The sequence below is a fragment of the Pyrus communis genome, chromosome 2, assembly GCF_963583255.1.
Source record: "Pyrus communis chromosome 2, drPyrComm1.1, whole genome shotgun sequence".
Lineage (NCBI taxonomy): Eukaryota > Viridiplantae > Streptophyta > Magnoliopsida > Rosales > Rosaceae > Pyrus > Pyrus communis.
The window spans coordinates 31,089,909-31,117,717 of NC_084804.1; the positions used below are offsets into that span (position 1 = coordinate 31,089,909).

The window sequence follows — 27,809 nt, forward strand, 5'->3', positions numbered from 1 at the left end:
CGAAAAATTTAATTTTTCCCAAAGAACGTTAAACCCTAAATCCTAAATCATAAAATATACCTTTGCGCTATGAAATTTGAAGGATTTGTCGCGCAAATAGTGGCCTATTACACGTTTGATTGTTGAACTATGTTTGTCGGGCAAAAGGCTCTGAATGAACTAAAACATTGATCACTTTGGCATGACGAACTGTTGTATTTCGTCAGTAAAGTTACTTTGTCTGATGAAATGTGGTTCGTCGAGCAAATGGTAATTTCTAATAGTGAGAGAATTTGAACATGAAACTCAGTGAAAAAAATTGAGGTTTCGTCATATAACTAATTGATAGTATATAGAATAGTCCAATTATTAATAAACACATACAAAGTTCATCCTTTTTCCGATGTGGAATTCAAACTCTCTTCAACACAAACTCAATCAAAATTTTCATCAAAATTAAACATATAGCCCTTTTTATAAAGTAAATACTTTAGCGGTGAAGTTTTGGACCATAAGGTTTCTTATTCATCTTACAATACTTATGATACAACAATATATTTACTTCAAGGAGAGAAAGATAAATTGGTTGCAAAGTTACCATTCATGAGATTCAAATCTAAAACTTTTGCACTTACAAATGAAGAGGAATATTACTATATCATACTACTAAATGAGAATCTTACAAGGGAATTGTTTTTAGCACTCCAAAAATTTCATTTTACACTACAAACTTTCTAGATTAAGAAAGAAAAATACACTTATAAGTAGTGTAGAATGCGATTTTTGGAGTGCCAATAATACTTCTCATCTTACAATACGTTAATGAGGAAACTTTTGGAAGCTAAAATCTACTACGCACTCATAACTTCTTGAATACTAAATTCATACCCTCCATTAGTTGCTATATTTCATTTTTCAAATTAATTATTAAAAATATTAAAACAGGACCAGAATCACGGTGAAGACAAAGCTTAATTAACGCGGGAAACAAGTCTCAGCACAAAAAACTAGCTGTGCTAATAGTCAATTTTACGATATTTAATATTTAGCTTTGTGGAAGTCAATGGTTTGTGATCTTTTATATATATTTCTTTGTTTTCTATGCTCTCGGTGCTTCTCGCTTAGTTTTGTGTCAGACTTGTCTGAATCAATAAATTTGCATTGAACAATGAAATTGTATTGACACGGGCAAAATGTTAAGGAAAGTCTCTTAAAATGATATTTTTTATAAAATTTTTGTCATTTTAAAGTTTAACGTTAATTTTTATGATATTGTAAAATATTGTACTAAAAATATGAGATGATAAAAAGTTCATAGAGAGTCACTTTTGAGAAAATATCTTTATTATTTCTCTTTAACATAAGAAACAAATGAAACACCACTTAATTCTTAGTTTTCAAGTAACTTTGTAATAACAAAGCAGAGTTGCCATGAACATATACAGCAATCGATGACTAATGAAATTTGATGCCTGTACAATATTTTGATATTTACATGCAGAGCTGGCAAGTCGACGAGAGTCAATTGAAGTTGCGCCAATCATCCTCTAGCCTCATGCATATTATCGGAAAGATCTCCAAAATCCCATTTGTAAATATATATATTGCCGTAGAACAAAAGATTTATATTATAGACGTGGTTTGTTTACAACTTGAAAAAAACTTACATGAAATAAATTTACAATGACTTGAAGTTTCAATTTATAATAATACTATACTATTAAGTTGCTTTACACATAATATTATTTTCTTAAGTTAAACATTACGTGGCATAAATTTACTAAAACTTTTCTCGATGCCGAAAGATGGCTTGAAAAGTACAAAAGGGCTGCTATTTTTGAAACCCCTTCTTCAATCCCGAGGGCAAAGGCCGCTAAAGCTTTGCTTGAAATTGATAAAGACATATTTTATGTATACTGACGGATCAGGATCCTCTCAGAAGGCTGAGCTTTCTAAGCAAATTACACAGACCTTTAAATCAAAATTCAACGGTTACAATTATTATAATTTTAAGAGGGAGTTTCTGTTTGTAGCAGTTGAATTTTGATCCCAACGATCTGTGTGATTTGCTCAGGAGGCTCAGCACACATGCATTCCATAGCTTAGCATGTGGTTATTAAAATTTTGAAAATATAATTTACAAAAAGAGATCAAATATAAATGATTTTGGTCGCTAAAATGTTTGGCTGACAACCTTTAAATAGTTTTTAGTCACTCAAAAAGCGAGTGGTTCTGGACACTATTTCGTTACTAAACTTTTATTGGGAGAAAAAGAACTGTAAGATTATTGTGTTTGATTTACTATATTGCCCATAACTTTTAATTGGCTAGTTTTCTTTACTTGTCCTTATATGGTTAGAATTAATTTTTCACCATCTTTTTACTGATAAAGAGATTTTTCTTAAATAGTAGAGATATAGAGGTATATGTGAAAACTAAAAGGTAAAAAGTAAAAAAGCAAATATTGGCAAAGTTATATACTTCAATTCTCAAATTCATAACCTCAAAATTGAGTTAGACTAACTGTATGAAAAACTACATGAGATGATAACTAAAATAAATTACGTTGCTTTCCCACAAGCTAGACTACAACAATATGTTTGGACCTAAATTCACATTTTCGACCAAATTGAAGTCAACCTAAAAAGAGGGCTATGAGTCTCGACCCAATGGTGCGGTGCTAATGAAGTAGCCGAGTCCCTGATAAGCTAGAATTGTTAAGGATAGAGATGTTTTCTGATGAGGATCAAAATATTCCAAGGATTGAAGATTGTGGCTAAGATAAGGAATCAATTGAACGAATAAGGAGACTAAATTTAGAGTCTTAGTTTAGGTGGAAGAGGTTGAGAAAGGGTGGTGATAGAGTTTCAGCCAAGAGTATAATAAGAAAATATGCCGAATAATTGGAATATTATTTTATCCCTATAAATATAAGAGGATTTGCTACATAGAAAGCCCCCTTCAACTCAGCAAACAACTCAAAATGCTTTACGTGAAAACCCTCACTCTATGCAAAACCATTCTCTCAACCATGAGAAAATACTAACTATCCTAACCATCATGTCAAAACATATTCAGTTTGGAGAAATAAATAGCACTGTGTTGACAACTAACGATACCTTCTGGTCGGTTGATTATCTATCCAAGTCTCGGCCATCAAAGAGTTCTTAATTCTATTGCCTAAAGAGGTCACTTCATTAGCCCTAACCAAATGAGTTGTTCTATGATCGGTTACTTTCAAGTGCACTTTATAGTTCGGCATTCATATGACCGAACCACGTTCATTATAAAGGCACTCATCTCTTATGAGTACCTTTTCCTCACAGCCTGATACTGATTTGGCATACTTATTTCTCACGAATAAAGTTGAAGCAGCCGAAAATAGTGCACAAGTCTTCAAATTCTCAGTGAATTAAGTAACCTTGTCTTTAGGTTCTAGAACCTTATCTTGAGAGGTGTTCATTCCTTGGCCGGTAATCACTCAAGTGTAGAAGTCAGCAGCGCATTCGACACCTCTACCACAACACCTATTCTACTTGCCCAACCAAGCTTGGTCGCGAGATGGCGCGCTTGTATTCACTAGAAGAACGTAATTAGCTCAATAGTTACTCGACCTAGGCACCATGTAGGGTATATAACTTTTATCATCAACACAATCTCAAATAATCTAGAAGGTGATTCTAAAAATTAAAGTTCCTAATTCCATGTAGAAACTAATTATCATACCTAAAACTAAGTATTAAATTCTAAAAATTAAAGTTCCTAATTCCTTGTAGAAACTAATTATCATACCTAAAACCAAGTATTAATTCAATAGTAGCATATGGCAAACTTTTAGGCTCAGCATGATTCACCCAAATATCACCTACATTTCTCTAACTTAACCACTTATTACTAAATATAAAATTTCATCAAAAATTGCTCGATAATATTAAAGGTAAAATCTCTCATATATTAGTTGTTTTATTGTCGTATATCTGATATAAGATTATATTCCTCAACAATCTACACACTCTGTTTTTTGGTCAAGGAGCACATGGATGCACCGGATAATAAGAAGATAAAAAGCAAATACTAGCTGAAACATGAAGTTACTTACGAATGCTTTGTTAATTAATTCTGTACAAACTACATGCTACGAACTTCAATGCTACTTAACCACTTTGGGATCCTACCTTACCCTTTTCCAAGGCCAAGGAAGAAGTTTTGATATTTTCAAAAAATCAGAACTTGAATCTCAATGTTTCCCAATTGGGACTACAAAAATCAATCCAATTGTTAAAAATGCACTACGAAGCTTCACCAAAAAAATAAAATACACTACGAAGATAGTAATAACAAACGATTTTAAGACTACAAAGCTACTATTAGAGCGGCACAAATGCACTCTAAACACTAAACAAGGGACATTCATCTTTGTCATATTTTTCCAAAATTTATCTAAATTCCATGAAAATTTAAGAGCCGGTTGATAATTACTCGTTTTCGGTTTTCAATTTTTATTTTTACTTTTTTAAAATTTGAATCTTGTTTGGTAACACCTTTCAATTTTCAGTTTTTTGAAAATTGAAAACTATTTTCTTGAATTTTCAAACTTTAGCCTTGAGTTTTCACTTTTCGATTTTCAATTTTCCTTTTTTATAAAACTAAAAAAGCTGAAAGTAGTTATCAAATCAGATTTTAGTTCTCAATTTAGATATAAAAAATTAAAAAAATTAAAAAAATTAAAAAAAAAACTAAAAACAGAAAGTAAAATGGTTATCAAACGCTCCTAAATTACTCATTCAAACATATGGAAAATCTCCATGCCAATATTTAGTGGAATCTTCTGAATTGTTAATTTTTATCATCTTTTTGTAGACCAAATTATCAATTTCTATAGTTACTGATGAAATTAGTAATATTTAAAGGAAACAACTTCGCTGCTGAAAAGATCAGCAGCAGCTGCTGATGGCCTATCACACTTGAACACGTGTCCAAGTTTTTTATTAAAAAAATTAAAATTTGGACACATGTCTGCACGTGATTGGTTATCAGCAGTAGCTGTTACTGATCTTTCAGCAGCGAAGTCTTGTTCATATTTAAAAGTCTAACTTGTTAACATATTGAAAAAATAAAAATCTAGCCTTACATAAAACAAACTTTTCTCAACTTAAATTACGTAAAATCCAGTCCAAACCCATTTTTGGAATGTACTTGAATGATTTTAAAGCTCTTTTCATCCTCCAACTCGAGTGGCTAAGTTGGCTTTTACTTAATATATAAGTACTGTAGTGGGCAGTGAAGGTAACATGAGGGGGAGGTTTAAGAGTGTATAAAACACCTTTGCTTCGACGTGAATTGTAGCACATTTTGCCAAAATTTTCGGGCATGGCAGTTAGTAATGGGAGAGGGAAAAACAAAGGAAAGCGGATGGCTACGAGCGCTGCATGAGCACGGCAGAGAAAGGTAAAAACAGAAAACGTAAACATCGATAAACGCATGGAGAGTGTGTCACCATCTCTCAAACTAGTAGCTTTAACTTAATTTCGATCTCAATTTTTTTCTGAAATTCAAAAATCGCTAGTTTATTTCCTGGAACTAAATACTCGTGTATATTTCGGCTAAAAGTTAAAGGATACAATGTGGCATCCATGTGGCAATAAGAGAATGGGTATGCATTCCTTCTTATAGAAGTCCACAAAATTCTTCCCAGAGGTCATTTACTGGTACAAATTTGGCGCACCAACAGAAAAAGGGCGGGATTTTGCTTCAAATTTGTGCAAATCCTCACTACTTTTACATCTCAACTCTTCCCCAACTCATGAATGTTGATATTTCAAAAAATGGAAGAGGGACCATGTCGAATTCTTGCAAATTAAAGAAAAAAAATTGGTGGGGAGGCTAAGACCGATGGACAAGAAGTGAGAAATTCATTAGGGGGAATTAGAGTAGTGTGAGGCAACTTAACACCTCTGACAGAATAGACATAAATCTCAACAAAGTTGAATGAGTATTGAGTTCCCGGGTGTAGAGTGACATACAAAAGATGTTGTCAAAGTAAACATCAGCTGCCAAACGAATATGGTTACAACTTACAAATGATGCGATCACACATGCTTCAAATTTTCTCAGTTTTACAACATACACAGCATGCGGTCTCTTTTTACTTCAACTCCATGTTGTCACTTTTGTAACGACATCTTGCTCGTGTTGTTAAAAACTATTTCCTACTACATGTTTCGACAACACCCATCTCACGATGTTAAAGGGTGCTTTTCTTGTAGCGACGGGTCATGCATAAGTAAACAAAGTGACAACTGATATGGTATGTAAATCCTCCAACGCATAAGTCAGATACTAACTGAAAGAAGTAAAGAGTAGTTTACAAGGCTGAAGTAAGAGAAGTTGTTATAAGAAGTAACGAGTACAAAATCTTAAGCACGACAAGTTACTTACGAGTACATTCATCATTTGTTATCCTTGAGTTACCTACAAATGATATGTTGATGCGTACCAAAAACTATTTTCGTAAGTTCCAAAAGTATTAGATGCAAAGTCTTCTGCTTCCGATGCCATCATGGAATGAATGAAAAAGTAAAAATACAAACAGGGGAACAGAATTTCAACAATGGTAGTATCATGAAATTGACGAAACATGACACTAGAATGCTTCAAGTGCTACTAACTCACTTTCGTAGGATAACTTTTCCAATCAATTCACTCGTAACTACTATGAAAAGCAATTTTCAACCGCTGTTATTACATGTTCTATAAACATCGGGCATATTTAATTTCGTGGTCCAGGTATTTGCCAGAATCTATAACACAATGCTTCCATCTCTAAGTTATATATGAGTATTAAAATCATCATATGGATAATAGTTAACAGATCGATCTTACCTGACTTGCAATGATGTATGATGAGCTCGGAGTACACTGCACTTGCAATGGAACAAATGACGGGACGGATAAACAGACTTTAATTTTCCATAAGACAGTACTTGAGACTTATACATAGAAACAACACAGCAGAAATACTAACCCACTGAATGCTGGCGTATTATTCAGTCATTTGATATATGGAACGCCTGTAAGAACTCTTAATTATTCCCTCTTCAAAACAATCCAGACATCATAAAATTGTCACATATATGTTCCATTACCTCCACCAAAACTGATTTTCAGTTCTACTCTAACGAATTTGAAGTATCACAATTCTTCTGCATCAGAATCGCCTTGAAGTTGTGGGCCTTTTCAGTCAACCCAATGTCTGTGAAAGCGTGCAAAACCCTACTGCAGGCAGTAACAGAAAAATCTGTAGTAGTTGATTGCTTCCACCGATCAATAACTTCTCCGACTTCTTTTAATTGCCCGAGCATTAGATATGAAGAAAGAATGCAAATATAGTTTCTACTTGTCATCTTTTGTCCAGTCATTATCAAGGATTTCCATATCTGATCAGTCCTTTCCTTATTTCCTAAACCAGCATGCAGAATAATGAGAAAGTCGTACGTAATCCATTCTCTTTGTGTGATTCCTTTCTCAGCTTCAACTACTAGAGTGTCGGACTCTGCATTCACAAGATGCCCAACACTAACATATATATTTGTCAGGTTAATATATCTCTCCCAGCCTTCACCGAAACCAGGATCATGTCTCATTTCAACTACAATCTGTCGAAGCTGATCAATCTTTAGAGTTGCAGCAAATGAACTAATCCAAAGATTGTATGTGAAGATATCTGGTTCAACCTTGTGCCGTTTCAGATCTTCCACAACTAAAGAGACCTTCTCAACTTGCCCCACTGACATGTACATAGTCATCATCTCATTGTAAGTAAGGGCACTCAGGGACAGGTTAGATCCTTTTATTCTCTCATAGAGGTTCTCAGCCTTTTCCGTCAATTTTGCCCCAGCATAAGAGTGGAGGAGAGCAGTATATGTCTCATTTGTTTTTGCAGTAAGAGATAGACTTTCAAAGTAGCGCTCTGCTGCATCGATGCCAAAAACTTTGGTCATCAAGACGATGCGGACTGCATAGTCAGAATCCGATAACTCAAATTCATTATGGCTGACCATCCACTCGGATATCTGCAAGCTTGTATCAACAATATCATTAATAGAGTGTCAACATTTCATCAACAACATCATTAATGTTTGGTCGATATGTGGTCCTTGTTTGACTCATTTCTGCAATTGGAATTTGCAAATCCTCATTTCCGCCAAATTTTCGCATTTTATTCAGTCTATTACAGCGCAATCTTATTCATTTAACCATTCCTTGGTCCTGTTCTATTCTATTCTACAAAGCATGTATTCTGCTGCAGATGAACGAGGTGGCAACGAAAAAAGTTAATTAGACCTAAGATTATGCAACTACTCCAAAGAGATGACAACACTAGGGAGCCCCAATCCAAGCTTTCAACTTTCCATCGTTTTCTTGCCAACCAAACACAATAAAGTTCTCATCAAAAGGTTTACGTTAATCAGAAATCAAACCCCAATTGCTGAGCTGAATCAAATATTGACAACATATCGATTAAACAGCAATCACGACATGCTAACCAGAAGAGAATCCAACCTCGAGGGCGTGCTTGTAACGGTGAGACTTGCTGAGGTCTTTAGAGATCTGGCGGAGGTCCGAGATGGAAATTTGGTTGCCTTCGGAGACCCATCTCTGAAGGACGTTGGTGGCGCTTCGCTTGGGCTGCCTGAGCCTCAACACTCTGCTCTTGAGGTCGTCACTTCCCTCAGAATCTTGGACAAACTCAGTATTCACAGCACCGGCTCCTCCCGACGACAGAAATCTTCCAAAACCAACACCAACACCAACGCTAACATTGCTTACGCCGCTGCTCCGTCTGAGAGAGAGCAATAGTGACCGAGACGCCATTGACACTCAACTTTCTAGTTTCTGCTCATGAAGCTCTTAAACTTCGGGGCACACCTGATTGACACTCAACTTTCGCTTTTCGGCCTCCTCAGTCAGCTCAGCTCGGCTCTGCCGAATATTTGGGCCTTCCCGGGCTGGGCTTCACATTAAACTTGTACTACCTTCACTTATGTTCGAGGTCCATTTGAGTGAATTTCGGTTTTGTCATAGAAGCCGTCATTAATGCAAGTTGACATCTATTTCTTCGTTCAACATTCATTTCATCTATACGGAGTTATTCAATCCAAGTCAATCTTAGATGCAAAACAACCGATCGGCTGTTTTTGGGGTTGCTATTGACTCGGATGGAAACATTCAGTCACAGTGAATTCAATTCATCCAATTTTGAAAGGAATTATATCAAATTTGGTTGCATTAGGTTACAAGTTTAGGCAGCAAACATTGCTTCGGGTTTATTTATAAGCCAAAAATAAATTAAAAAGTGCAAAATTATTTCATAAAATAAGGGAGCCACTAATTCATAATTTAAGTGGCGTTACTAATCAATGATTACCATGTAATCAAAAGTGAATAATCCATCAAATAGAGAATTGTCATGTGATAATTTGTCCACAAGAGTATCTCTCGTCTTTTGGGGTTTGGCCTCCATGCTGACCAAAAAATAATACTACTAATAATCTGATTTTTTGCTAAAAAATGAAAACATTGCAGACATAAAGTGCAAACGACTCTTATGTTATAAATAGGGAAAAGTGAGGGAGAGATAATTTTTGTTAGAGATAGAAGTGGAACGGGGTGCAATGTATCACATAAAGGAGGATGCTAGTAAAAGAGGGGTGGAATATTGGTATTATTACTTTCACTTTTGATCTTGTGCGTTGCAATAAGGTTGCAGACATACGTCTGTATATAGGCGTTTTGATCTGACACAACCTTACATGCATGAAGAAAAATCTTACTTTCCCAACACTTTTCACCTAAGACTTTTAAAAGTTGCCACCAAAATCTAATTTGGTTTGCTTCCTCATATAATTACATATGTGGGATTCGCACTAAATTTCACAACATCTTATATATTTCTCAAGGATATAGTTAACAAAGATATCAAATGTTAGTTCAATGGATATTAACATACCAAAGAGTGAACAACAACCAAAATTGTTAGCGTGCCATGGTGCCCTTCTCAAGTGTAGACATCTTGCTGTTCATGAAAACAGGGTTCTCCCCAGGCACATAGTCATAATCCGGCACCTTCACCTTAGAGACGTACATGTTTTCAACTGGACCACAACTCAAAAAACTCCATGTTTAACAACTTTGTAAACAACCCCCTCTACAATCTCTCCCCTGAAAAGCTTGAAGGTGATGGTGGTGCTTAAACAACTGGAAACAACACATCCCCAGTCCGTTTCCTCACTTTACACTCTCCTACGCTCTCCATAGTTGTGAGTACAAGATAGTATCACAGATCTTTCGTTGCATTTCTCGATGCAAGATCCTCCAGCAGGCGGACTATAAACGACTTTTGGAGCATCGATTCTCACCACCATCTTAAAATCTATATTACAAGAATGTTACTACCAAACACGAATTTCTTATTTTTTGACTCTTTGGATTTTGATAACATACATGTTTCAATGTTTTCATTCTCAACAATCATGGATTAAAATACCAAACGCATTCTTAAATCATAGAAATGAGAAATCCTATTTGTCATTTTCGTTTTTCTTAATTGTTCTTCAAAATTCATTTTTGTTAGACGTTACCAAAAATATCCTTATTTTCTATTAGTTTGGAATTTGTTTTTGAGTACATAGTCAACATTATTTTGATGTTCTACAAAACATAAACTAATATAGTTTTCTGCATTTTTCACAAAATTTTTATAAATTAAATATTGTTTTCTCAATTTCTCATGGTTTGAGTGTAAGAATATCCCAAATCTAACAGTATAGTATTAGGATTACAAAAAGAAAACAATTTGCAGACTATACTTGCTTATGCACGTAGAATGGCATTAATGAGTAATGACATGCATGTATATGATCCTGAAGCACTTACCTGTCACCATGAGTGCTTCTGGTGCAAGATTGAAGTAGTCTTCTACTTCCAATACCTGTTTTATGAACTCTACTAACTAGCGAAATAGGTTTGTTGTTTTGTGAGATTCAGCGCTTGTTTGGATTTGCTTTTGAAATGACTGAAAGCGCTTTCGGTGAAAATATTTTTAGAACCAATTCTTAGTAAAAATGCAAATAAATTATGGAAAAGCACTTAAAATGCTTCCTGGAAGAATTGTGCTTCTTCCAGGAAACATTTTAAGCGCTTTTGGAACCAAAAAAACATTTTCTCTAAAAGCGTTTTCAGTAATTTTAAAAGCATATCCAAACAAGCTCTCAGTTGGTATGGAAGCAGGGACTGCTTCTTGGTTATATAGCTAGGGTTTCAACCAATTCCACCCTATTAAATGAAATGATATCCACCCTAATCTTTTCTAATCAATTAGGGTCCCATCATGATTCTTATACCTTGTATTCTCTTAATAAAAGGCCCATGATTGATTGCATGTAATTATGACTCCAATATATTTATTCCTTTAAGGCTCCAAGAATCATAAAAGATTTCATTAACTTGATTACTAAGTCAACTATCTCAAAGATTCTCGGCATAATTCATTGTCATTCTGTTTGGGCCCAAAATATTATTGTTGGGCCGAGCAGCAAGATGTGCTCGGCCCAAGGAGATGATAAATACTATGGGCCGAATAATAGGGCTCGGGCCAGCTAACAGGGTCGGCCAAATCCTATCATAAGTAGTCCAGATAAATAGAAAGGTCGAGGAAGTCCTGGTGCAACTAGGATTCTCGACCAGCAAGGAATGAAGTCCCGAAAAGAAGGAAAATTCAGAATCCCAGTAGGAGTAGGTTTGTTCGAGGAAGAAGCGAAATGGGACAAGGACTCCCAATCCAAATCGGAGTCGGTTTCAAGGAATGGGGCACTATAAATACAAGAAATCATGCAAACAGAAAGGACCTTCGAATCAGCATACAATTGCCCTGCGCAAAACCTCTCAACACCTTGAGATTTTTTCCTTTTCTTTTCCCGCCGACACACCTTCAGTTTGGATAAACAGCACTGTGGAAACACCCGGCGAGTACCTTCAGTTTGGATAAACAGCACTGCTGCCGCAGAATCAGCAGACCGAGAAGCATCTTCAGTTTGGATAAACAGCACTGCGTCGAGGTCGACCGATTATCTATCCAAGTCTCGGTCGAGAAAGGTTTTCGAACCTTTGTTGGCAGAGGTCACCCTGCTAGCCTTCTCGGCATAGTTAGGTGTTACGAATTACATTACGAATTACATTTCTGGCCGTAGTTCCGACGGCCGAACTACGTTTACCATTAAGACATACATCACGTTCGAGTACCTGTGCCCATACACCTTGGTCTCGATTCGACGTGCTTATACTCTTACGAATATAATCACAGTGACCGAATCGGGCTCGGACGATTTGTGAACTCCGCAGAATTAGCAGCCTTGTCTTCAGGCTGTAGAACCCAGAGACCGAGAGTGTTCCTTCCTCGGTCGCAATCGCAAGTTAAAGAAGTCAGCGACGCACTCAAAGCTACATCAACAAATTTTACTCCTCGGCCAGGCTCGGCCGACGAGTTGGCACGTCCCGCATTCGACCGAAGGACGTAGTTAGCTTATTAGTTACTCGGCCTGCGCGCCACGTAGGTTTTGTAATTTTTAGGGTCAACATTTTGGCACGCCCAGTGGGACCTTTGTGCTAAACCTTCGGAGTTCATGACCATTGAGACACGGTCTACGAAGCAGAAAACAACCATGGGAAAGTCAACGACTGACTTGCCAGTGCAAGGCCTTGGGCAGGATTTGCACTCTACAAAAAATCCGATCATAGTGGCGCCGCCCGAGGCCACAAGTGTAACACGCCGAGAGAATGAAGTCTGTCTCGGCAGGCAACCTTACAACCCACCAGTCCCGAATCAAACACCTGGAATGTTCATGGAAGGGATTGTGGAAGATTGTGATGACGATGGTGGGGAAGGTTCTGATCCACCAACTAGGACATTCCTTCGAAGACGATTGGATGAACAATATCGTCAGGTCGAGCAGTCGATTGGTCAGAAGATGAATGATTTGCTAGACCCCATACGTAGTAACAGCGATACACAGACCAGAATGCTTGAACTACTGGTTAGTAAAGCCTTCGAAGATGGCCAGGTCGGCCAACCTCGGCAGCTCCCGACGAATGTGCCTATACCAGCCGAGAGAGGATCCGTTCGGTCGCAACCAGTCCCCTTAGAACGAAGAGGACCAGGAAATAGATCCGAGGGACCGAGCCAGGAAGAAGAAGTCGCTTCTATAAACGTGACCGAAGTCCAAAGAATGATTGATTCGGCCCTAAAGAAAGGGCCGAAGTTTCCAAAATTCATTCACCCCTACCCGGCTTATGTGGAAAGGTTTGAATACCCACGAGGATTTAAGATCCCCGATTTCAGCCTCTTCGCTGGGGAATCATCTTTATCCTCACTAGAACATGTGGCTCGGTTCACAGCGCAGTGTGGGGACGTCAATAGCGATTTTTACAAACTACGGTTGTTTAACTTTTCACTGACAGGCTCAGCTTTCGCCTGGTACATTAATCTTCCACCCAACTCCGTGCAGAGTTGGGAAGAGTTGGTCGAAAAGTTCCATGAACAATTCTATCGGCCAGGGATGGAGATGTCCGTATCATCCTTGGCCAGAATGGCTCAAGCATCTGATGAATCTCCAATGGAATACCTAACAAGGTTTAAATCGGCCAGGAATTGGTGCCGAGTGCCACTCCCCGAAGTGGAGTTCGTCAGGATCGCCCTTAACGGATTAGACGTGGAGTACAAAAAGAAGTTTCTGGGGGCAAATATTCGAGATATGTATGAACTTGCTCAACACGTCGAACAATATGAGTATCTGCTCCGAGAAGAAAAGATATCAAAGTCACCATCCCGAGGGACGTTGTATAAGAACCCCACGGTTAGCTATGCATCGGCCGAAAGTGAAGAGCCTCAGTATGCTAGTGTGGATGCGGCCGAGATAGTAATTGACAAACCCTATGTTTGCAAGGCTTTGGCGCAAGTAAATACCAAAGACGCCAAAACCCGTTTGGCCGCCGAGGAAACGAGTAAGTCATCATCAAAAGTATACACTTTTGATATCACCAAAGCTGATGCAATTTTCGATCAATTATTGGCAGCAAAAATCATCAAGCTTCGGCCGGGACATACTATCCCTAAGGCCGATGAATTGAAAAGAAAGATATACTGCAAGTATCATAATTCTAATAAACATGCGACCAATAATTGTGTTGTGTTCCGGGACACAATTCAAAGTTGGATCGAAAAGGGAAAGTTGAAATTTTCGGAAAAGATGGCGGTCGATGTTAATCCTTTCCCTTCAACAACGATTGGTATGGTGGATGCTCACCTTCCCAAAAACAAGGGGAAGGCCGAATATGTCCCGGTGCAGCATATCCGTCAACAAAATGGTCGAACAAGACTAAAGCTTGATATATTTTCAAATGCACCACCAACGGAACAATCGGTGCGACCCGCCGATGAGCCGATGACAAGGTCAAAATCCGACGAAACTTGTGGATCGAAGGTTTTATGTGACCATTGTAAAACACCAGTCGAACCTGGGAAGAAATCTTCAACACCACCCACGGTCTCTATAACATCATCAAAGGGATTAGGTCCACGACATCAAGTGTTTGATCGACTCGGCCCACAAGTACAGCCGAAAGACCAGACCTCGGTCAGGCGGCGTCTTGATTTTGACTCACCTTTCTATAATGAGGATTATTACTCGCGCAATGCCAACAGTTCGGGATTACCAGCCGATCGCAAAACTTTCAAACCACTAAGGACATCGGATCAACGCTGGTACAGTTACAATTCTCTGACTGGTTTGTATACGGCGCTGTCCAAATCCCAAAAACGTCGTCGTCAACGGATAGATTGCATGGCTCGGCGACGAGAAGGGCAGGCCAGCCCGGCCAACCAATGGCAACCAAAAAAGGCCGTGGAAGATAGTAGCGAACGGCCAACCCCGACTATCATGACCGAGTTAGCCGAAGGAAAGAAAGTAGTGGATGCTGATTTCGAAACCACCATTGAGGAGGCTGAGAAACGTATTAAGATCCTTCTCCGGCCTGGGGAAACGAGAGCTCGTCTAGAGTACTTTACACAAGAGGCCGAAAGGAAAATTTCTCCGTTACCACCGCGCGAGCCGTTTATCAAAATACGGCGCAACTTACACCCTCCATTCCTCGGTGCATCCATGGAATACATGCGAGAATTTCATAAGAAATACTCCGCAAATGACTTGTACGGACTCCCCAAGGCATGTCAGGAAGCCCTCGACTTAGCGCTAACTTGTCCTGATGTCGAGCAAATTATCCAGAAAACTTCTGATCCAGCCATTAAAGCTAGATTTCAACATATACGGGAGGCTCGGGTCCTTGGTTTTGAGGTCGATCCTTATACAGATATCGACGCCGCCGAATTACCCTTTTCGCTCGAAGACCTTCAGCATTTACGCTATCATTTCGAAGTCTTCTCGGCTGTAGCGCTCTTCGGCCTCACGGCCGACGAGGAAAAACGGATAGCACGATTGGATACCTATCTAGACACGAGAAACGCCCGTATTGCATATGAAGAACGAGCCAGTGTAACAAAGGACCAACGGAAATCTTCGGCAGTCCACATCGTCGAAGGAAATGGCTCATCTGCACTCGATTTGGTTCCCACGTCTCGGATACCGGCTCTTACCGAGGAACTCAAAAGTTTGATCGAGGATGTTCCGACGACTGCTACAAAGGATAGTTCTCCGGAAGACGACGACCATGACCCAATGGGCCCCTCGGTCCTCGAACATATGGAGATTAGTATGGTACACGTTCTACCGGCTGAATTCCAACCGAGTACCCACCAGTCAAGTTTCTTGGACGGGGACGTAGTTGCCGAGGAAGCAACCCAAGTAGACTTCGTCGCAAACGACGACGATAGAGAAAACCAAAGCGGGGACAACCTTAAGGCAGCTTTGGCCGAGCTATTTCCCCGCTCCCCCTCAGTTAATCTCCAACACCTGAAGCCGTTGTACGTCACGGCTCACATCGAAGGATTTCCCATTTCTAAAGTGTTTGTCGACTGTGGAGCCACAGTCAACATTATGCCAATATCCGTCATGAAAGCTTTACGCCGTTCTGACAATGAACTCATTCCGTCAGGGATCACTATGAGCAGCTTTGTTGGTGACAAATCTCAGACCAAAGGGGTGCTCCCGTTGGAAGTTAGCATAGCCGGTCGTCAACACATGACGGCATTCTTTATCATTGATTCCAAGACCGATTATAACGCATTACTTGGCCGCAACTGGATCCACCAAACCAGTTGCATTCCTTCATCACTATACCAAGTCCTCATCTTTTGGGATGGCAAATCGGTCGTCGTCCACCCAGCCGATAACCAACCATTTGAAACTAACATGATTCAGGCTCGCTATTATGATGATCACGTCGGCTACATCACCCTCCAAGGCCTCAACGAGGATGGGTGGCCGACGAGAATTTTGGTACAAAAAGTGATTGAGGTAGGCGCCGAGACTGTCCAACAGGATTCGGCGAGGCTTGGCTTGGCGAACTTGGTTATTAATACCGATGATTGAGCACACCACACAAGAACGGCGTCAGGCCGCGGTTTCATCTACAATGGAACGTCTGCTGGCCCATTGGTACGCCATTACCAAGCAACCACATTCTGGCATCAATTTAATCGAATTTCTGGCCGAAGCAGATAGCGGCCCCGTTCTATCTTTCGATAAAGTTCAGGCTGCGCCGGCCGAACTCGAAGACCATCGACCTCAAGTCAAGGACCCGTTAGAGGAAGTTAATGTAGGCACGACCGAGGATCCTCGAACATTGTTTATTAGTGCGTTACTCCCACCGTCCATGAAGGTCGAACTCCGTAAGCTACTCCACGAATTTAAAGATTGCTTTGCATGGAGCTATCATGAAATGCCAGGCCTCGACCGACACCTTGTCGAGCATGAGCTACGCATCAAGGAGGGGTGTAAGCCTTTTCGACAGCCTCCTCGCCGATTTTCGAACGAAGTACAACTCGGCATTAAGGAAGAATTAGTTCGGCTTCTGAAAGCCGGGTTTATTAGGACCGCTCGGTATGTCGAATGGTTGGCCAATATCGTCCCCGTGTTAAAGAAAAACGGTGCCCTTCGCATTTGCATCGATTTCCGTAATCTAAATCTGGCTACTCCCAAGGACGAATATACGATGCCGATTTCAGATTTATTAATTGATGCCGCAGCTAATCATGAACTGCTATCTTTTATGGACGGTCATGCGGGTTACAACCAGATTTTCATTGCCAAAGCTGACGTCCACAAGATGGCTTTCCGTTGCCCGGGGGCACTTGGTACTTATGAATGGGTAGTCATGCCTTTCGGCCTCAAGAATGCCGGCGCCACATACCAACGCGCCATAAATATGATCTTCCACGACTTAATCGGTACAATCGTCGAAGTTTATATCGATGATGTGGTCGTAAAATCCAAGCATCGTCAAACACACCTGGACGACCTAAGGTAAGCGTTCCTTCGCATGCGCAAAAACAACCTCAAGATGAACCCGGCCAAGTGTGCTTTCGGTGTTTCGGCCGGTAATTTCCTAGGTTTTTTGGTGCATCATCGCGGCATCGAGGTCGATGAAAATAAAGCCCGCGTCATCATTAGCGCCCCACCTCCGACGACAAAGAAACAGCTCTAGTCGTTACTCGGGCAGATAAATTTCCTCCGACGTTTCATCGCCAATTCGGCCGGTAAAATGAAAGCATTCTCTACGCTCCTTAAATTGAAGGAGAATGACCGATTTGAATGGCGCGAAGAGCATCAAACTGCGTTTACGCAAATCAAGGTGGCCCTTTCCACTCCGCCCGTGCTCGTTCCACCTTGTCGCAACAAACCCCTTAAATTATACATTTCGGCAGCCGCCGAATCCATTGGTTGCCTCCTCGCGCAAGATAATAATGTCGGACGCGAACAAGCTATCTTTTACCTTAGCCGAAACCTGAATTCACCAGAACTTAATTATTCCCCTGTCGAAAAACTTTGCTTAGCGTTGTTTTTCGCCGCATCCAAGCTTCGGCATTACATGCTCCCCACAGTCACGCAGTTCATCGCCCAAACCGACGTAATTCGTTACATGCTGACTCGGCCTATGGTCAAAGGCCGAATTGGGAAATGGACACTCGCCTTATCCGAGTTCAGCCTTCAGTATGTACCACAAAAGGCTGTCAAGGGGCAAGCCCTCGCCGACTTCCTAGCACAACACCCATCCCCTTATGGTTTTGAGGGGGGCGACGTCGACATCGGTTTCGTCACCACACGTGATAACCATTGGACTATGCATTTTGATGGTTCCAGTACTTCGACCTCGGCAGGTGTCGGTATCGCAATTCAGTCGCCTGATCACTGCCGATGGTATTTTTCTCTCAAGTTAGATTTCAGCTGCACCAATAATCAGGCCGAGTATGAAGCCCTCATTATCGGCCTCCATGTTTTACACGATCTGCGGGCCCCCCGCATTCTTGTCCTTGGTGATTCCGAACTTGTGATTAACCAACTGAACGGCGTGTTTCGTTGCATGAGTTGTACTTTAGCTCCTTATCACATGGTCGCCACATACCTGGCCGAGTCGTTCGAACGAATCACATTTGAACACATTTCACGTATCCACAATACTGACGCCGACGAACTCGCCCAGATTGCCTCCGGAGCACAACTCATGGGGGGCAAACTAGGTCGAATTGTGGGAATTGCGAACACGGGTCAATGCTCGTACCCCGTTTTGATTAATCAGCAAACTCTCCAACGCGCGCACGTAATACGTACACGGGTAATGTCGCTCCCATCCCTACTAGAACGAGGAGATCCCATAGAAGTATGTGCCGTCGAAGTAGAACCAGATGATTGGAGAAAGACGATGTTACGGTACCTCGATAACCCCAATGGGAAACACGACCGAAGAACGAAGGTGCTCGCGACAAATTACGTGTCGTATCAAAATGAATTATATCGCAAGGGCGAGGATGGTTTACTACTGCTGTGCCTCGGCCCACACGAGGCTGCTCAAGCAATGGCCGAGGTACATGAAGGAATTTGCGGGGCACACCAATCTGGACGAAAGATGCGCTGGTTGCTCCGACGACACGGTTATTTTTGGCCCAATATATTAAAGGATTGCATCGAATATGCACGGAGATGCGTATCATGCCAGATTCATGGACCCGTGCAGAGAGCCCCGGCCGAATTACTACACTCGGTTACTAAACCATGGCCGTTCAGGGGTTGGGCAATGGATGTAATTGGCAAAATCACGCCATCATCGGGGGCAGCGAAACACGCGTGGATAATTGTAGCAACTGACTATTTCACTAAGTGGGTCGAGGCCAGGTCATACGCCGAATTAACGGCTAAAGAGGTATGCAACTTCGTAGAGGAGAATATTGTGACCAGATTCGGCGTGCCAGAAACAATCATAACTGATAATGGCACTATATTCACGGCCGATAGGTTTAGGGAATACGCGGCAAGTTTGAATATCCGACTCGAGCAATCTACGCCGTACTACCCACAGGCAAACGGACAGGCCGAGGCAAGCAACAAAGTGTTGATCGGCATCCTTGAAAAAATGGTAAAAGAGAGACCTGGTTTGTGGCATTTGAAATTAAGTGAAGCATTATGGGCATACCAAACTTCACCCCGGTCGGCCACTGGAACCACTCCTTACGCGTTAACTTATGGACACGATGCTATGTTACCGGTCGAGTTGAGTATAAGCTCGTTACGAGTAATCGAGCAGAGTGATTTATGCAGTATTGAATACAGTCAAGCGATGCGCCAAGAGTTGGAAGACTTGGAAGAAAGTCGAATCGATGCGGGTAACTTATTGGTTGCACAAAAGAAAATTGCCGAGCGAGCATATAACCAGCGTGTGAGACAAAAAACGTTCGTTGAAGGAGAATTGGTTTGGCAAACTGTGTTGCCTGTTGGGATTAAAGACCCTAGATTTGGTAAGTGGTCGCCGAATTGGGAAGGGCCATTCATCGTTCACAAAGTCCTCGGCAAGGGGGCATATCATCTAAGAGATCGGACGGGTTCAGTTCATAAGTTGCCGATTAATGGAAAGTTTTTAAAGAAGTATGATCCAATTACATGGGAAATGCAAGAGTAAGACCATTGTATGTATTAATAGCAAAACCACCATTGTATTGATAAGAAAAAATCATTACAAGAGAACAAATACAATGATTAAATTCCTAAGGGGTCGAGGGGAGGAAAGTCTCAAGGGCAGCTTTCAGCTCCAGCCACTTCGCCTCGCTCAAATTTATCTCAGCCTGCCGCATCTTCTTGTTGCACTGCAGTTGCTGGATACGCCGTGCGCCGGCAGCAAAGGCCGTCAGCCGAGCCTTGTTAGCCTCAAAATCCTTCTCAAGCTCGGAAGCAGCAGCCGACCTTTGGCGTTGAAGGTCAGAAATCTGGCGCTGGAGGTCAGAGATCTGGCGATCAAACTCGGTCAGCTTTGCTTTCTTTGCCTTGAAAGCCTCCATCTCTACTCGGCCAGCCTCATGCGCGACCTTGGCTACCTTCAAATCGTCCTCGGCCTGTAGGGCACGCTCGAAGATAAGAAAGTGTTGCCGAGTCCGCTCCAGGAGGTCGGTTAGGAAAGAGATGCCCTCCGGGCTCAGATGACCACCACTGGTGAGGTCATTGAGACACTCTCCAACAGAGTCAAGGCCCTTGCACCGGAGAGCTTGGGAGGCAGTCACAGACAAGACTTCGTGCAGCTTCACGAAGACTTCAGCCTCGGGCACAGCACCCGCTGGTTCGGCGGGAGCAGCAGAAGAGCCGGCCTCACCGGTCGTACTCTGAAGAAGAGCGTCAAGCTCCACTTCCCACGACGGCTGCACATAAAAAGAGAACTTTGTGAAGGAAAGTAGACATCATGGTATAGTGCATAAAGAAAAAGGGAATTGTTTTAGACCTGCCGAGAGGAGACTTCGGCCATGCCCTCTGGGTCATTGCTCGAACCCAGGGAACTTAATGGCCGAGCCCAGTGCCTTAGACCGCTACGCAATTCACGCGGCCGATGGAGGTCATCTACATTTGATGGCCACGACGGCGGCCAGGAAATATAGACAAAGCCCCTCGGCGCATAAAATTGCCGGTGAAATGAATGTTCGGGCACCTGACATTTAATAGCTTTAAATACCATGTGACACAAAAAAAATCAACACAACAAAAAGCGAGACTTACAAAGGCCGAAGAGACTTCCTGTGGAGGAATGGGAGGATCTTCGTCCTGCGAGTGGATCGGCGTTTCAGCCGTGGCCTCAGGATCGGCAATAGGTCTCTTGCCACGATCCGCCGCAGTAAGACGTGGTCGAGCGGTCGCCTCGACTACCGGAGAAGGATGGACGGGAGAAGAGTTGACTGGTCGACGACGGCGTTGCAGCGGGACATTTAGCGTTACAACTAGAAACCTAAAGAAACCAAGTAGAAGCAGAATTATACCTCCAAAACGACCGTTGGAGTCGAGGGTGCCTCGGCAGGCGCAGCCGACTTTCCCATTTCAGGTGCCACGACCGGCTCCGAAGCTGGAGCGGGTGCGACGATTGGATCGGCCTGGGAGACGGCTGGAGGGTTCGAGGTTGGAGTTGCCGGGGCAACCGGCACAGTTGGAGAACCGGCAGGAGCAGGCGTCCCATTAGTGTCATTGGGGACGACATGAATTTCCCGGTCGCCCTTCTTTGCCAATCTCTTGACGCGTTTAGAAGGGCGAGGGATCTCTTCCGCCAGCTCGACCCCTCGGTGGGGGCGTTTGGCAGGGACCGACCGCTCGGTGACAAGGGTCCTCTTCGTAGGCGCCTTTTTCGCCTTTGCCACCGCGGCGACCACCTCGACCGTCTTCGACCCGCGACCCCCTGAAATAGCAAAGTAATTAGTAACGAGGACAAGTGAGTTTCTTTTTCTGAAGTAGCAAAGTAGTCAACAATATACCTTGGGCCGACTCCTTAGGTTGGGTCGAGAGCGCTGGTCTGGGCCGGTCACCAAACACTTTGCTCACCACGTCCTCGGCCGTGGCGCTGAAGAAGTCGCCGGTATACTCATCCCACCAATCCCCAAAAGTGTCGGTGCCCAAGGATTCCGGAACGGTTGGCCGAAGATGAAACTTCTTGCACCGGTCCTGAAACTCTTGCTCCGTCGTCCGGCACTCCCTCTCGGAAGAACCAAAAAGACGTCCCCGGCTCGGCGGGCATCGCAACCAAGGGGAAGGTCGCGAGCCAGTACAATTGAGCCCCATGACTGACGAAGGCCCGCGTCTTCGGCCGCGGCCCAAGTTGCCGTCGGGAGCCCGATTGAAGCAGGGTACTCCTGACGCCGGCACACCAAGAACTCGTCGTCCGAAAGAACGTCGAGGCTGAAAAAGTGTTTAAGGACCTCATCAGCCCGGTGAGGAGGAGCCGGTCGAGAGGCCAGTTGGGGGCCGAGGGCGGCCGAGCGCTGGAAAGCGGGGACCTCAGGCCGAAGAGTGGAGAAATAGACCTGCAGCCAGAGTTGGAAAACCCAGAGGGGCCCATTCTAGTGCGGGTCAATCTTGTTGATGGTCGTCTCGGCCAAGCAACGAAAGAGGTTGGCAAGAATAGCCGGGCTAAGCGCCAGAGAGTGACCACTAGCCAGGGCCTGGGCCACCGGCATATTCTCGACCAGGCACTTGTTCGACCTGGTACAACAAATAAATTTGTTGTACCAATAGAAGAGGAAAGCTTCATGTTCTCCCTTCCTGAGACTCTCCTCGCCTCGGCCGGCGAAGTGGAGAATCAGAGTATTATAGTTGAAGAAGTTCTTATGAAGCTTCTGAACTTCTTCTCTGGAAGGCTTTCGATCTCCTCGGCTGAGTGTTTCGACGGCCCGCTTGTCGAAAAGCGCCTTCAGGTCAAGGAGGGAGGGGCATCCAGAGAGGGCGGCGTCGATTGGGAGACCAGATGGTGGAGTCCCAAGAATAGCCGAGATGTCAAGGATTGTAGGGCTGAGGGGTCCGAATGGAAGGACCATGGTGTTGGTGGCCGAACACCATAGGGTCAAGGCCGCCATAAGCAGCTCCTTGTCCATGGTAATTTCCATGGTCGAGAGCAGGATGGCATCATAGAAGTCGAGGGCTTTCCACTCCTCGCCGAAGAATGATCTCATTCGATCCACCCAGGCGGCCCAGACTGTGGTGGTCGAGGGCCAGGCTCCTTGAGGCCGAGCCAAGCACCATTTGGACCAGTCGAACCCTTGAAGCAGGGGTGTTAGGCACTGCTCCTTGAGGAGGTTGGTGATGCACGACGGCACTGCATCCCTGAAGAGGGGGCCCAGGATCTGATGAGTGGTGGCCATGTCATTCTCGAAGCGTAGTGTTTTGATCACATTTCGATCGATGAAATCTTTGCATTTGTTGATCTCGTCAGAGAGCTTCGAGATAAAGGAGGCCATTAATAAAGATGGTAGGGGAGAATTTGGAAAAGCTGGAGAAAATAATTGCAGAAGGAAGAACTGGAAGGTTTGATTGGAACGAACAAGGATGAGAAATTGAGATTTTAGAATTTGTGAAAGCGTAAAAGGCGAATGGCAGAAATATGGGTATTTATAGGCCTTTCAGGATGAATATCAAACGTCTGGGATTCGAAAAGCACTGGTTCAAATTGGGGGGAAATTTAACCGGGAAAGGCTCAATCATTTCGGATATTTTGGGAACCTGCGAAGAGGGGATCGAGGAGCCGAAAATCCAGGACGCACGATTGCGTGCGACGCCAGTTTTAAGGCATTAATGAGGATAAGACGTTCCAGTTAGTGCACGGTTTCGAGGCCCACAATTGAAAGTTTTAAGAGCGGCGGAGAATCGACACGTGGCCACGCTTTGGGGGCAACAAGGAAAGTGCAATCATGCCTCATAAATGCGCAGGAATAACGGTCATTAAGTAAAGTTCAAAAAAGCAATAAACGTTTTCGCTTCTTCAAGGTCGAGGCCCGACCAAGAGTTAACAGTCGGCGACCTCAGAAGCGAGGGGGCAATGTTTGGGCCCAAAATATTATTGCTGGGCCGAGCAGTAAGATGTGCTCGGCCCAAGGAGATGATAAATACTATGGGCCGAATAATAGGGCCCAGGCCAGCTAACAGGGTCGGCCAAATCCTATCATAAGTAGTCCAGATAAATAGAAAGGTCGAGGAAGTCCTGGTGCAACTAGGATTCTCGACCAGCAAGGAATGAAGTCCCGAAAAGAAGGAAAATTCAGAATCCCAGTAGGAGTAGGTTTATTCGAGGAAGAAGAGAAATGGGACAAGGACTCCCAATCCAAATCGGAGTCGGTTTCAAGGAATGGGGCACTATAAATACAAGAAATCATGCAAACAAAAAGGACCTTCGAATCAGCATACAATTGCCCTGCGCAAAACCTCTCAACACCTTGAGATTTTTTCCTTTTCTTTTCCCGCCGACACACCTTCAGTTTGGATAAACAGCACTATGGAAGCACCCGGCGAGCACCTTCAGTTTGGATAAACAGCACTGCTGCCGCAGAATCAGTCGACCGAGAAGCATCTTCAGTTTGGATAAACAGCACTGCGTCGAGGTCGACCGATTATCTATCCAAGTCTCGGTCGAGAAAGGTTTTCGAACCTTTGTTGGCAAAGGTCACCCTGCTAGCCTTCTCGGCATAGTTAGGTGTTACGAATTACATTGCTCGGCGTACTGGTCGCCGAGTGGTTTTATGATTGGATACTCACAAGTGAGTTTCAGGGTTCGGCATTCCGACGGCCGAACTACGTTTACCATCAAGACATACATCACGTTCGAGTACCTGTGCCCATACACCTTGGTCTCGATTCGACGTGCTTATACTCTCACGAATATAATCACAGTGACCGAATCGGGCTCGGACGATTTGTGAACTCCGCAGAATTAGCAGCCTTGTCTTCAGTCTGTAGAACCCAGAGACCGAGAGTGTTCCTTCCTTGGTCGCAATCGCAAGTTAAAGAAGTCAGCGATGCGCTCAAAGCTACATCAACAAATTTTACTCCTCGGCCAGGCTCGGCCGACGAGTTGGCACGCCCCGCATTCGACCGAATGACGTAGTTAGCTTATTAGTTACTCGGCCTGCGCGCCACGTAGGTTTTGTAATTTTTAGGGTCAACACATTCACAAATGGTTTTACATTGAGTTCATTTAAGTAAACAAGCTGCCAAACGCATTAGTTTCTGTATTTGTAAAATGAAAACTTGTTTTACGAATCGTTTTACTGTTATTTGACAGTCTGGAAGACTGATTCAGATAGATAACCTGTCTTTAGATTTTGATGTTCAAGAGACGAAGTCCTTAGATCATGGAAGGAGTTGGAGAATGCTAGGTCAAGATGGAGAATGCTAGGTCAAGAAAAGAAAGGCCAGACTCCAGTCGTCGGTTAACCGGAAGACTTGCTGAAGAGCTTAGTGCAAGGGAGACCAAGCAAGTGGTTGACTGCTGGAAGACTTGGTCAAGCTTGGAGACCTTGTCGTGTCTCTTGCCCCATAAATTGAAAATTAAATTTATTATTTGGCAGCCTGGAAGCCTTGGTCAAGCTTGGAGACCTCATCGAGTCACTTGCCCAACAAATTTAAACTAAATTTGGATATAAACATTGGTTTCATGTGGGGAAAAAAAAAAGATTTCTTGCCTATAAAAATAAACCATTTTGTATATTAGCCGTCCATCCCTACTCAAACACACTGATTAGTTCCCCAATTCTCAAGACAAGCATACTCTCTCTCTCTCTCAAACACACACACACAATGGCACCTTCAATGACTTCAATGGAGGCATCAATTGGTAATGAATCCAAAGTAGCTAGCATCAAAACCCTAGCTGACTCAGCTGCTCTCACTTCTGTACCTTCGGAGTACACCTACACCAAAAATCCCAACGACATGGGAGATGCAAACGACCCAGAACATTCAATCCCCATCATTGATTTTGCTCTTCTCACCTCTGCCTACCCTGATCAACGGGCACAAATGATCCAGAAGCTAGGCAGAGCTTGCCAAGAATGGGGCTTCTTTCAGGTAGTCACACTCACAGTCTGTCATTCTACGATACAAACTCAATATTTGACTTTTGTAATATACACTTACTAGTTATTAATATATGCTTGAGCATGTGGCAAATTAATTGAAGAATGCTCATAATAATGAAACATGAATTAATTATTTTCATACGCGATGTCTTTTAGGTGATCAACCACGGTGTACCAGAGAGCTTGATGGAAGCAATGGTCGACTCATGCTAAAGATTTTTTGAGCTGCCGAATGAGGAGAAGAAGGAGTTCCAAACAAGGAACCTGCTGGACCCAATCAAGTGCGGCACCAGCTTCAACGTCGCAATCGACAAAGTGCGCCTCTGGAGGGATTATCTGAAGGTCATCGCACACCCCGAGTTCAACTCACTCTACAAACCGGCTGGATACGGTGAGGTTTCATTGGAGTTCAGCAAAAGAACCCGAGCAGTGGCAACCGAAATATTGAGTGGAATATCAGAGAGCTTAGGATTGGAAGCCGATTACATTGCTAAGGCCATGAATTGGGATCGCGGCTTGCAAATTCTGGCAGCGAATTACTACCCGGCTTGCCCGCAGCCTGACCTGGCAATCGGTATTCCTCCTCATACCGATCACGGACTAGTGACGCTCTTGATTCAGAATGATATGTGTGGCCTTGAAGTCAAGCACAATGATAAGTGGGTCTTGGTGAATTCCGCTCCAGGCTCTTTTATTGTTAACGTTGGTGATCAAATGCAGATTCTGACAAACGACAAGTACAAGAGCATATGGCATCGAGCAACTGTGAACAACACAGCAACGAGGATATCGATCGCCATACCACATGGACCGGCACTGGACACGCCCACCCTACCGATCCCGGAGTTGCTAGAAAAGGAAGGTGAAACAGCAAAGTACATTGGAATGACATATGAGAAATTCATGGAACTTCAGGCAAGCCCCGCTGCCTACATGGTGCCTTGCTTGGATCACCTGCGCGTCAAGGACAATTGAAGTAGTCAATCTCCTTAAAGAGATTCAATCTACTTTCTATGAGAGATTCAGAGCAGCAGTTGTCCAATTTTTCCCATGTTGGTCGTTTTCTTGATTTCATTCTACATTCATTCTTTTGTTCTTGGCCTGAAGATTCAGATTTTATTTGTAAATCATTATTGCATTCTTATGAAATATTGACCAATAAAATAGATATCGATTTTAATGATTTATACCATATGTCTTCATGTCATTACTCAAAAAATTTCCTTGTTTACAGTTTCTATGATCCAAGCATGTTACTTAACAGAAATGAAAATAGGAAGGGATGAAAGGCCTTAGAAATAGGAAAAGTAAAGAAATAGAATTGGAACAACTAGTCCCCACAGTTGATCAAATTCTTATTTTTTAGGTACTTCATTACGGATCTTAAGAGAAAGCTAAAGTTTTTTTGGTTCTTTACGTCTTAGTAAATGCATGGGAAATTTAAAAAGAAAACTCATAATCAAAATGATTCCAATTTACATTCCTTGTAAGTAAAAATGCCCCAAAATTACCCGGACGCATTACCGATGGGACATTGACTTCATTTTCAATCAAAGAAGTCGCACATATCCGCTGCAAACGAAGTCACACATCGCCTGACTCGAGTAGTGCCGCACTTGCTTCGACTGATTCTTATTCTAACTCTCGTTGTAATTGGTTTGAAAAACGCCCAGGCAGTGTTTATGACCTTGTGTTTGAGAAGGATCTTTCCCATGTATAATCAATCTTTTTACTT

General features: G+C 42.7%; 1 protein-coding gene and 1 pseudogene across 1 annotated transcript; one reads left to right on the forward strand and one right to left on the reverse strand.

Annotated features, from left to right (window-relative positions):
- Positions 1-6,918: 6,918 nt before the first annotated feature.
- Positions 6,919-8,893, reverse strand: LOC137726651 (pentatricopeptide repeat-containing protein At5g09450, mitochondrial-like). The gene is made up of 2 exons (XM_068465590.1): positions 8,542-8,893; positions 6,919-8,051 (listed from the first exon to the last, which is right to left on the reverse strand). Exons 1-2 carry the CDS (start codon positions 8,851-8,853, stop codon positions 7,149-7,151), a joined length of 1,215 nt encoding a protein of 404 aa, XP_068321691.1. The 5' UTR covers positions 8,854-8,893; the 3' UTR covers positions 6,919-7,148.
- A 16,900-nt stretch (positions 8,894-25,793) lies between these two features.
- Positions 25,794-27,049, forward strand: LOC137723531 (2-oxoglutarate-dependent dioxygenase 19-like; annotated as a pseudogene).
- Positions 27,050-27,809: the final 760 nt, after the last annotated feature.